Genomic DNA, 13,098 nt, shown 5'->3' with positions numbered 1-13,098 from the left:
TATATGGTATGGCCTATTTCTCCTAGGCTGCAAACTTGTACGGCATGTTACTATATTGAATATTGGAAGCGACTGTAACATAATAGTAAATATCTGTGTATCTAAACATATCAAAACATAGAAAAGGTACAGTAAAAAATACGATATAAAAGTTTTTTTGCTAGGTGCGGTGGTTCACACCTGTAATCCTAGCACTTTCGGAGGCCGAGGCGGGCTAATCACAAGGAGTGTGAGACCAGCCTCACCAACATGGTGAAATCCATCTCTACTAAAAATACAAAAATTAGCCGGGCATGGTGGCACGTGCCTGTAGTCCCAGCTACTCAGGAGGCTGAGGCAGAAGAATCACTTGAATCCAGGAGGCATAAGTTGCAGTGAGCCGAGATTGCACCACTGCACTCCAGCCTGGGTGACAGAGTGAGACTGTCTCAAAAAAAAAAAAAAAATTAATGCTATACATATATAGGACATTTACTGTTGTAAATGGAGCTTCCAGGACTAGAAGTTCTTCTGGGTGACTCAGTGAATAAGTGGTGAGTGACTGTGAAGGCCTGGGACATTACTGTATAGTACTCTAGACTTTATAAACACTGTATACTTAAGCGACACTAAACATTTTCTTTCTTCAATAATAAATTCACCTTAGCTTTTTTACTTTATATACTCTTAAAAATTTTAAACTTTTGACTCTTTTTTAATAACAGCTTGAAGTACAAACACATTGTATAGCTGTACAAAATATTTTCTTTATTGTTTATTTTATAAGGATATATATTTTTTCTTGTTTAAGTTTTTATCACTAAATTTTTTTTAAAAAAGGAAGACACCCATATTAGCCTCGGCCGACTCAGGGTCAGGATCATCAATATCAATGTCTTCCACCTCCACATCTCATCCCACTACGAGGTCTTTTGAGGCAATAACAGGCATGGAGCTGTCATCTCCTAGGATAACAATCCTTTCTTCTGGAATATTATCTAAAGAAACTGCCTGAGGCTGTTTTACAGTTAACTTCTCTTTTTTATAAGTAGAAGGAGTACACTCTAAAATAATGATTAAAAGTACACTATAGTAAATATATAAACCAGTAACATATTTATCAAGTATTATGTAGTGTACAAAATATGTATATGCTTTTATATATAGGTTTGTTTACACCAGCGTAACCACCAACTCATGAGTAATATGTTGAGCTATGATTTTATGATAGCTGTGATGTCAATAGACAATAGGACATTTTCAGCTCCATTATTCCATCTTATGGAACCACCATCACATATGAGGTGTGTCATTGATAGGTCATTATGCCGGGCATGCCTGTATATCATGATTAAGTGGGGTTTAAATGGAATATTTTAAAATAAATTAAATTTACGAAATTAATGGGCTAACAATAAAAATCCATATTGTATTGTCAATATAGAAGCACCATTTGAATGAAAATGAGGGGAGGAACCTTTAGAGTCACTGCTTTTACTCCCTCTTTGATTTACATGTCACTAAGTGTTTTTGATTCTCTTTGTGAACATGTTTTATAATTCCCCTGTTATGGTCTTTAATTACCTTCTTTATTGATGTTATGAACTAAATTGTGTTTCCCCAACCATCAAATTCATATGTTGGTGTCCTAACCCCCAGAATGACTGTATTTGAAAATAAGGCCTCCATAGAGGACATTAGGTTTAAATGAGGGTATAAGAGTGAGGCTTTAATCCCATAAAACTGGTGGTTTTTGTTTGGCTGGCTGAAGTTTTAGTAACTGTATTGAGTGGTTCAACCATCACCACAAGAGATCTCTTATACCCATTCACAGTTAATCTCTACTCTCATATCCATTCCCAGGCAACCACTTATCTACTTTCAGTTTCTATAAATTATACTCATGTAACAAACCTGCGAATCTAAGATAAAAGTTGAAATTATTAAAAACAAACAAAAAAGGATTGGTGTTTCTGAAAGAGGAGGAAGATAATCAGAACTCTCTCTCTCCATGAGTTTTTACACAGAGGGAAGGACACCCTGCTGGTACCTTGATCTTAAACATCTAGCGTCCAGAAATATGGGAAAAGAAATTCTGGTTTTTTTTTTTTTTTGGAGACAATGTCTCGCTCTGTTGCCTGGCTGGAGTGCAGTGGCGCGAACTCGGCTCACTGCAACCTCCGGCTCCCGGGTTCAAGCTATTCTCCTGCTTCAGCCTCCAGAGTAGCTGGGACTACAGGTGCGCACCACCACGCATGGGGTTTCACCATGTTAGCGGTGGCTCACGCCTGTAATCCCAGCACTTTGGGAGGCAAAGACAGGCGGATCACGAGGTCAAGAGATCAAGGAATTCCTATTGTGTGAACTACCCAGTGGGTGGTATTTGGTTTTGGCAGCCCAAGCTGACTAGTACAACTGACTTCACTTATCTTGCTTGGAAATATTATCTCTGTGAAACAGTCTGGACATTTCTCTCAGGGCTGCTACCCTACATTTCCTGATACTTTCGGGAATTTTTTCTTTTCCACAAACATGACATGTCTATATGTACAGATAAAAGGTCAGAATTTCCCTCTAACACAAATTTTACCTTTGTTAATGTTACAACTACACGTTCTCATCCTCCCAGTATATATTTTATATCCAGAGACTAGAACAATTATTTAGGTTTTCAATAAATTATGATTTCATTCTATCCAAAGGATGAAACTAATACCATATGAAGATATGGAGAAGAAAAAATATAGATTTAAATTACTCATTATATTATTATTTGAATCTGATTTATACTAGTCTATATAATAATATTTCTAATTAAATATAAGAAAACAATTTTGAAGGAATGTAAAACTTTAAGAAAAAAAAATCTCCGCAGAAAAGAAGTCTCTCTGAAAAACCAAGCCAGCTAACACTTCCCATCTGCTGGAGGATCTTGGTATTCTGGTGAGAAGTAATTGGTAAGCTGTTATTTGAAAGGGTTGTGCTGTAAACAACTAAACTTACCAAACTAAAAGCATCTAGTCTCACAATTGCTATTAAGACTTGATGGTAAGTGTTCTAATATTATCCTAAAGATGGGACTAATGAGGAATCTGCATAACTTAACATCAACATAAATAGGTGGGGAATCTGAAATTATTATCAGACTTGGAATCGCTGTGATCAAGTAATCTCAGAAGTAAAGGAGATTTTCTTCAGAAACCTGGTGTCGTATTTTTCAAGGGCATATGTTCTAACACTGTAACAATCACACACCCAGTTTCCATGTATTTCTGCCTCAGAAATGATGAAGTGCACGTCAGGATGAATTCACAGGATAAAGATACACGTTCCTTTCTTGATGTTGAATGCAGGAAGACTTCTAGCCCCTTTACACAGAACAGTTTACATTTTATAGCATTCCTTAATAAATGACTAGAAAATTATTTCAAAACATGGCTTATTCACCTGTACTTTCCTACCAGCTACTATTCCCACCATTGGTTTGTGGAATCATCAATTACATTAGCTAAGATCTGCATAAGCTTGGAGTTTAGGATGTTTTTCTCCACTACATACCAAAGTGGAACATGAGTATCTCAAGCACATGTTTGTTGTTCAATTTCCTACTCATACTATTTTTGTGCTTTACTTTCTTTATCTGTTAAATAAATGCTGTTCAAATAAGAAAAAAGAAATCTCTTTGGAAATACAAAACCATAGGAAAAAAGATTGTAGAACAGCATTTTTTCATTGGAATGAATGATTCAGTAGCTTTTCTGTGATACAATTAGGTCTGATACAGACTTTTAAGGATCCACACTAGTAAATCAGCAGTCACTGAGACAGATGATGATTATCTGGGGTGAATATGTTAATATTCAAGGTGTAATCCTACTAAAAAATACCAAGTTTGTCCCAAGAAAATTAGTGTCTGAAAAGAACATCTAAACACATAATATTCGAAGAAACATCTCATTTATTGTTACATCCTATATTAAAATGATAAGCAGTATAAACAAAGGGTTGAAAGTTGAAGGTAGTATCATTACATGCTCAAGCAAAAAAGAATAAAAGTTAGTTTGGGATTTCAATTACTGTCCTTCAAAGAACTGTTAAAACATTAACCTAATCCTTAGTAGGGACACTTTTGCACTTCTGATGTATATTTTACTAATCTTTTAAAATTATTTTTCACTATATGGTTTATGAAGTGATTCTGTAAATACTTGTACCTAATGCTTCTGTAGTAACCTGCATTACTAATGCAAATTTACAAGATGGTCCAGTTTTAAAGTTCATTGTCTCCAATTTAGTAGTTTGAGACACAATCTAAAAGAATGGAATATTTTAAAAATATTCTTGATCTTAATAAAAATCAAATAGTATTTTAAAATTCTAAAAAAAGCAAGTAAACTATCAAATTATAGATTTAGAATAAAGATTTACTCATTTGATGAGGTAATTTTTAAAAATTACACATTAAATTCATGGAGTTTTAATGCTATAAATCAGTTTTTTTCTATAATACAATATTTTCTGTATAATACAAATATACACAATTATATTCTAATAAAATATGATATTGTATACATATGACAGTGGTGTCAATAACACTAGAATATCTATTTCAAGATACATTGTAGTGATAATAAAATGTTCGAATAAGTCACAGGTGCCCCTGGTCCCATTTTTCCAAAAGTCTGCTTTTACAGACAGAATAAGTATAATGGGTACAGCCTTTGACTCAGAATATTAGAGCGGGGTCACACTGTTGATCTCTTTAGCAGTTTAACCACCTTAAGCCCCAAAGATAGCACCAGGATTTTTTTTGAATGAAACTAAAATGCAATGGTTTGCTTTTTACCAAAATGATTAAGATCCCAATACTGTTCCATAAGCCTGATAATGGACACAAGCCAGAGGGAGGGGGGTGCATAACCTACCTGAACCAGGAGATGGCGGGTTCTGGAGAGCCTGAGGCCCTGCAGGAAAACGTCATTTCTTCTCCTCTCTCTGCCGTGGCATTAAAAGATTTCTGAGGCATTGAGATTGCTGGTGGCACTGAAAGAGAGATGAATATAGAATAAATACAGATGAAAACACCTTCACTAACATCATTTAGAGAATTTTTGCCACATTTTAAGCTTTCAAATGTCATCCTTCACATCTCCATTTATATTAATGAAACTGATTTGGTTTCATAGTAAAATAACTTTATCACTGATCTGTGTTCTTTTTTATTTTATTTTATTTTTATTATACTTTAAGTTCCAGGGTACATGTGCACAACGTGCAGGTTTGTTACATATGTCCAAATGTCCATCAATGATCTGTGTTCTAATGTGCAATAATTATATCAATTCATTGTAAAGCTATTTCACTACTAAATCTATTAAACAATAAAGTATATATTTTAGCAAACATACATACTTTTAGGAATTAGGTCTCAGAAAAAGACAATACCACCCTAACTTACATCAATATGGAGATCTACTTTGAGCATAAGTGGATTTCCTATTTGGGTTCTCATTGGTCTGTGTAATGCCATAAGCAATATATCACTGCTTCAAAACAGGGCTTTCAAATTAGGTGTCAAACCATAATGTTCTTTCTGATTAACTACACTTAATTTCTTCAAGCAGCTATAGAACATTTTATGAAGAGAAACTGCATAAGCCATACAGAGAATGGAAATAGATTTTCATGAACTGTTCAATTTTAAAATTAAGCATCTCCAATTTCTAACTAATTACATTGCAAAAACTGTATATGCTGCACATTTGGAACATGTTGAAACTGTTACTGAAATGCACTGTTTGCAATAAACAAATCACTAGCATCCACAATAGAAGCTAAATTTCAAAGTAGAGGATAAATTGTGACTCAATGCACACTTTCATAATTTTAAGCTGAATATCATAAAGTAATATTCCTAAAATTAAGTATATTAATATTTTTTTACATACACTAAACAATACCAGACAGGCATTTACAAGTGTGATTACACTCAAATATCTCTACAATAGCATTCAGGTCAGCGTTGATCCCACATTAACTCCATTGATGGTAGAGATAAGAACTGGTATGTAACTTAGTAATTAAACACAATAAATCAAGTTTCTACCTTTATGAATTTAGATACAAGAAACATAATCTGACATGTTGGTCTCTAAAGTAACATAATAATTACTAGTATTACAAAAGATAGAACTTTTTCAGATATTAACTCTGAATTATAAGTATATTGTCATTTGACTATCTGTGCCTTGTTTTTCTTCCTTTGTAATTATGGAAAATAACATTTTAAACAAAATGCTTGTTTTACCTATCATTATTTATACATTTAGTTGCAAGAGCAGTATTACTCTTTTTATTACAGTAAAGGTTTTTAATTCCTTAGAGAATTACAATGAAATGAATTCTTTCATGGATTTGTATTCTGTATGTGTTGAGTAGTCAACACTTCCTGGAAAGTTTCTATTTTACTTTTTAGCTGGCAGGAACATGGGGGTGTATAGTGAAGTAGTTCTATTAACTCTCACTAACATGGACATGGTGGTCTACCTTCAAGTTATAATTCTCCTGACTGGCTGCTTAGGCAACAGAGATACCACTAATTTGACAGACCGATTTACCTTTTATGAATAATGGCATTCAGCAATTTCATATGTTTTCTGAGTCTTCCAAGTCTTTCCTCAACCCTCCAATATTTCTCAGAAGATAAAGATGATACTAACCATGAAATGCCTATCCATGTCACAGCTTGTTTGGTTCAGATTAACCAGCACCCACTAATTCCTTCAAATTTATCTGAGCCAAGGAAAACTAACTCCACTCAAGCACAGCCAGGAAGTATACTCATTTGTAATTCAATTCCAATTCTGTTTTAAATATAAAGCAACAAATAAATGCACACATAGATTTTTCACCTAGTAGAGGACTGCTAATCTTAAGACTCCCAACCCTTTTTCTCTCTTTACTTGTTTTTACGTTTTCTTTTTTTTGCATTCAGGGGACATATGGGCAGGTTTGTTAACTGGGTATATTGCATGATTCTGAGGTTTGGGGTAAAGGTGGTCCTGTCATCCAGATAGTTAGCATGATACGCAACAGGTAGTTTTTCAGACCATCCCACCTCCCTCTTTCCCCTCTCTAGTAGTCCTCAGTGTCTATGGCTCCCATCTTTACGTCCATGAGTATTCAATGTGAGAATATGCAGTATTTGGTTTTCTCTTCCTGTTCCTGTGTGAATTTGCTTAGGATTATGGCCTACAGTTGCATCCATGTTGCAGCAAAGGACATGATTTCATGTTTTTGTTTTTTTTTTTTTTTTTGCAGTGTAGTATTCCATGGTGTTTATGTACTGCATTTTATTTATCCAGTCCACCGTTGATGGGTACCTAGGTTAACTCCATGTCCTTGCTATTGTGAATAGCACTGTGATAATCGTACAAGTGCATGTGTCTGTTACAATTTATTTTCCTTTTGGTGTTTACCCAGTAATGGGATTGCTGGCTCAAATCGCAGTTCTGCCTAAGTCCTTTGCAAAATCCCAAAAGTACTTTCCACAATGGTTGAACTATTTACATTTCCACCAACAGTGTATAAGCATTCCCTTTTCTCTGAAGTCTTGACGGCACCTGTTATTTTTTGACTTTTTAAATAATAGTCATTCTGACTGGTGTGAGATGATATCTCATAGTGGTTTTGATTTACATTTCTCTGAGGATGAAAGCTGCACACCTATATCCATCTGAACTTTGACAAAGTTAACAAAATGTTGACTCCTTATTCAGTAAGTGGTGCTGGGATAACTGGCGAGCCATATGCAAAAGAATTCAACTGGACCACTACCTTTCATCATATACAAAGATTAACTTAAGATGGATTAAAGGGTTAAATGTAAGGCCTCAAACTATAAAAAAGTATATGTAAAAAAAACTTAGGACATACACTTCTCGACACTGGCTTTGGCAAAGAATTTATGGCTAAGTCCCCAAAAGCAATTGCAACAAATACAAAAATTGACAAGTGGGACCTAATTAAACTAAACAGCTTCTGCACAGCAAAACAAATTATCAACAGAATGAACAGACAGCCTACAGAATGGGAGAAAATGTTTGCAATCTATAACTCTGATAAAGGTTGAATATCCGGAATCTATAAGGAACAACAAGTCAACAAGAAAAAAATAATAATCGAATTAAAAATGGGAAAATGACATGAACAGACATTTCTCAAAAGAAAACATAAAAGCGACCAACAAACGTATGAAAAAGTGCTCGTTATCACTAATCATCAGAAAAATGATTTTACATTTAGGGCTGTATGTCCATTAGAAAGTCACAGAAGTGATCTTGGTTCCTGGCCAAGAGAATAGATAGAGCAGATTAACACCACAGTATTTGATAGTTCTAACATTCTCTATTTATATTCTCAGTCTGTATGAAAAGCAAATTAGTTTATTTCTTTGGGTCTTCCCATAATTTCATTAACACATTTCTTTCCATTGCATTTTATTATATGAAGTTAGAAAAGTGAAACACCTGGGAAACTACATTTGCAAAGCTATTTTTATTACTCGTGGATAGTAAGAAATTACAGGTTTTCAGTTAATTTTAAGAACCTTCCTTTGATAACAAATGAAGTACCCTCATTTTACAATTTACATCTTTGACAATTTTTCAAATACTTAATTGCTTATATGAGGTAAAGAATGACTAGTATTTTAATATTATATAGCCTCTCAATATACAATAAGACATCTCAGTTATGGAGAATGCATTCATCATGATTTTGATCATGAAATTGTTACTTTCATATAGTCATATCAGGCATCAAAGAAATCCATCTGTTTTCTTTTTAAAAAAATTTGTATGTTTTGCTCTTCCCTACTGCTGCAAATGCTGTAATATGATGTAACAGCTCACAATTTTCATTAATATTGCTTCTGGTTAATTGTCATAGTCCTCCATTCTGAATTTATGAGGGCGATCAACTTAAAGTGCTATTTAATGAGAATACTTTTCTGGAACTCAAAATGCACACAAAATTTAAAAATGCAAAGTATAAAATGATAGGCATAAAGAACAATAATTTTATAATTTCATTTGGGAAAAAAAAGTCTATCTTCCTGATTACTATAAACTAAATACACACATACAATTCTTTTTAAATAAATGTAGCTGAGTGGTCTTCAATCTTCAGTGTCAACTGATTTGGTATATCCGTCTTGTTACAAAATCTAATCAATAGAGCATTTCTATGCATATTTGATGAATAGCAAATTTTGGGCATTTTCTACATGGTTGTTCCTAATTTGTGAATACAGTAAAGCTGTGACCTAACTGCCATAAGGTATTGAGTACTGACTTCCAAAATCAAACCTATCTGAACAACATGGTAAGGGCTTTACACAGTACCATCAGACTGTGGAAGAGTGAGGATCAAGTTTGGCTCATTAAGTTGGTTTAAGAAAAATCAAAAAAAGGTTCCATTGACATTTACAATTACATTCTTAGTGAAAGTTAATATAAGAGGAATCAGCAGTTTAATCAAATAAGTATTTCCTTCCTTAGACAGCAAGTACAAAAACAACGAAAAATTGTTAACTGATGCTTTGTTGCATTTTCATAATTATGCTTTTCTGCATTTTCTAATTATTTGCCAAAGGAACCTGATTATGATGTTTCTCTTAAATTGACTTTTTGCATAGATCATATGTACAAGATCAAAAATAAAATAAAATAAAATAAGAGGCAACTAAAATTATTGACCTTCTCATTTTCCTGGTTAGTTATTATTGTTTTTTTTTTTTTTTCTTATGGAGTCTCACTCTGTCGGACAGGCTGGAGTGCTGTGGTGTGATATCAGCTCACTGCAACCTCTGCCTCCTGGGTTCAAGTGATTCTCCTGCCTCAGCCTCCTGAGCAGCTGGGACTAAAGGCACGTGCCATCATGCCCAGCTAATTTTTATATTTTTAGTAGAGATGGGGTTTCACCATATTGGCCAGGCTGGTCTCAAACTCTTGACCTCGTGATCCACCTGCGTCAGCCTCCCAAATTGCTGGGATTACAGGCGTGACCCACTGCGCCTGGCCTTGGTTAGTTATTTTTATTAATTACAGATGTTAACTGGTATTCACAGAGGATTGATTCTGGGAACTCCCTCAGATAGTTGTTATACTGTATTGTTCTTTATTTGTATGTTTTCAGTTTTGTATTGTTAATTTTACTGCTATTTTAAAAAATATTTTCCATCCAAATTGGTTGAGAACACCAGTGTAAGATCACGGATATGAAGAGCTGACTGTGCTTGCATTTTTTTGTTTTTCTTTTTGATACAGGGTCTCCCTCTGTCACCCAAGCTGACATGCAGTGGTGTGATCATAGTCTCTCACTTCAGTCTCCAACTCATGGGCTCAAGCAGTACTCCTGCCTCAGGAGTGTCTCACAGAGCCTGGCCAGCACTTGCATTTATTTATGCAAATATTGGTTAATATTTCAATATTTTTTCTTTCTTTTAAAAATATGCCTGTTTCTGTATTCTGTTTCTTTTATCAAGTTGACATTACATGTAAGAGACATATTTATATCAATATATAAATAAGTCTTCACTCTTACTCAAACTGATCAGTATTCCAAACCCTGTGGATACACTATTGGGCAAGTATAAGTCACCTGGCCAAATATGACCAGATATATATCTATTACAGCATTTGTTTACACAATAAATTCTACATTTAATTAATCATAATTGAAATTCTTAGGTAAAATGGTAAATGAATATTTAATATGTTGATTTAAGAATATTAATCAGCTCTTTTGAATTGTCCTCAGTAGACATTATACAATTTTCTATACTAATATTGGATTATTTTTATAATCAGAGAAGTATAAATGAACAAATTAAAAAACATAAAAATAAAAATTTTAATAAATTTTTTAATACAATTTACTAAAGCTAATCTATCACTAGATGTCTACGACATTTTACCACCGAACTAAAGGGCTTATTAAATAAAATCTAAGTGAAAAGTTACAGTTGAAAGTAGGGAAAACATTACTGTGACTTTATTTTTGTCAAAAGAAGTCTTTCCACAGTATGAGATAATAATTAAATAAAAGGCCACAATTAATATGGAAGATCTCCCAAGTCAATAAACACATAAATAAATAAATGCAAGCTTGAATGTTCCTTTAATTCTTGAAAGCTAATTTCACCACTAAAAACGGCAATTTTTATATTCTTTCAGCATACATTCTACAGTTAACAATATTCTACATGAAAGGCCCTCAGAGTGTTTCAAGAAACCTTGAGGTCCCAAACACCTTTCGGAAGTTCTCTTGGGTCACACCTTTTCCAACCAAGTATCTGCGTGCAGATGGATTTTCTTTTGAGAAAGTCAGCTATTGGATTTTGCTAACAGAGAAAAAGTTCAATTATCTCCTTATCCGACACTCTTTCTCAGGTTCTATAATATATCAGGAAAGACTGAATGCAGAAACAGATCTGAGAATTCACCTGTTTTATGTCAACCTATACATTAAAGAAAAGTTTTGGGACCACCTGGGGTACAAAATGGACTAGAATACAAGTTGGTAATTCAAATTTAAAAAGAAGTCAAGGCCTAGGATGGTGGCTCGCACCTGTAATCCCAGCAATCTGGGAGGCTGAGGCAGGAGAATCACCTGAGCCCAGGAGATTGAGATGAGCCTGAGAAACATAATGAGACCCTGTCGCTACAAAAAATTGAAAATATTAGCCGGATAGGATGGTGCGTGCCTGTACTCCCAGCTGTTTAAGAGGCTGAGATGGGAGGATAGCTTGAGCCTGGGAAGTCAAGGCTGTAGTGACCTGTGATTGTGTCACTGCCTGGGCAACAGAGCAAGACTCTGTCTCAAAAAAATAATTAATTAATTTTAAAAATCATATTAAACTTATAAGAAAAATAATGTATAATAAAAGTCATGGTGTATATTTAAAAGTAATCTAAAAGTGTAAGATTTCAGAACGTGTTTTTAGAGTTGGTAACACTCACTTTTGCAAAATTCTGCAGAAAATAATCTGTTGGAAAGTATAAGTAAGTGTGAAGATTTCAGGACTCATCAAGGAAAAACTTATGATGATAGGAGGCATTAACACACAATGAGTTTGACTTAGGTACTACTCATACAGGTTGCTTGACATGGGAAGCTCCTGATAGCAGGAGGCTGTTTAAAGACACCATGTCCAGTCACCACTCAGAGAGTGGGAGAAGGGGAAGGGAACTCCTGGAAGAGTGAAGAATCTGAGAGGGGGCTAATGTGTTCAGGTGATGTCACTCAGCAGTACAGCAGCGTCTCTCAGACTCTCTCAGAAGGTAGAAGGGCAGCTGTGGGCTTGGTGTCTTGTATTGCCCTTGGAGTTTGTGTATGGCTAGCAGAAGTTGGGTGCAGTTTTGCAGTTTCCAAAGTAGGCTGATTGTAAATGTTTAAAATAGGCTTATGCACGGTAATTTAAAACAATTGGATGTGTAAATTTTTGAATTTGGCACTGGCGGGTTTATGTGCTAATGGTCCAAGGACCAATATACAGGGGCTATATTTGTTTTATTTATATATCAAGAATAAATATAGCCGGGCGCGGTGGCTAACGTCTCTAATCCCAGCACTTTGGGAGGCTGAGGCGGGCAGATTGCCTGAGGTCAGGAGTTTGAGACCAGCCTGGCCAACAAGGTGAAACACCGTCTCTACTAAAAATACAAAAATTAGCCGAGCGTGGTGGTGGGCACCTGTAATCCCAGCAACTTGGGAGGCTGAGGCAGGAGAATCACTTGAACCTGGGAGGCAGAGGTTGTAGGGTTGTAGTGAGCCAAGATTGCGCCACTGCACTCCAACCCGGGCAACACAGCGAGACTCTGTCTCAAAAATAAAAAATAAAAATAAAAAAAAAGAATAAAGATAGAATTGGAAGATGATGGAGATGTTGGAGAAGAGTTATCTTGGTTTTTAAAACTGGTCATTTTACTGTAATATCTTAATGCAAAAAATAAATATATGATCTGGTGTTTCAATTTTGGCAAGTTATTATTGCATGTTTTTAAAATAAGTTAATGGGTGCAGCACACCAACATGGCACATGTAAACATATGTAAC

At 34.8% G+C, this 13,098-nt stretch overlaps 1 protein-coding gene across 4 annotated transcripts in view; it reads right to left on the bottom strand.

Moving 5' to 3' along the window:
- NCAM2 (neural cell adhesion molecule 2) overlaps positions 1-13,098 on the bottom strand; it is a 557,648-nt gene that overhangs the window by 212,648 nt on the left and 331,902 nt on the right. For all 4 annotated transcript variants that reach the window (XM_054542855.2, XM_002830573.6, XM_024239542.3 and 1 more), the window contains exon 6: positions 4,905-5,022. In XM_054542855.2, coding sequence (XP_054398830.1) covers positions 4,905-5,022 — 118 coding nt within the window. The remainder of the gene's footprint in view (positions 1-4,904; positions 5,023-13,098) is intronic.

The sequence above is a fragment of the Pongo abelii genome, chromosome 22 (assembly GCF_028885655.2).
Source record: "Pongo abelii isolate AG06213 chromosome 22, NHGRI_mPonAbe1-v2.0_pri, whole genome shotgun sequence".
NCBI lineage: Eukaryota > Metazoa > Chordata > Mammalia > Primates > Hominidae > Pongo > Pongo abelii.
The sequence above is the reverse complement of the archived record's forward strand: the minus strand, read 5'-3'. Positions and strand labels throughout refer to the sequence as shown.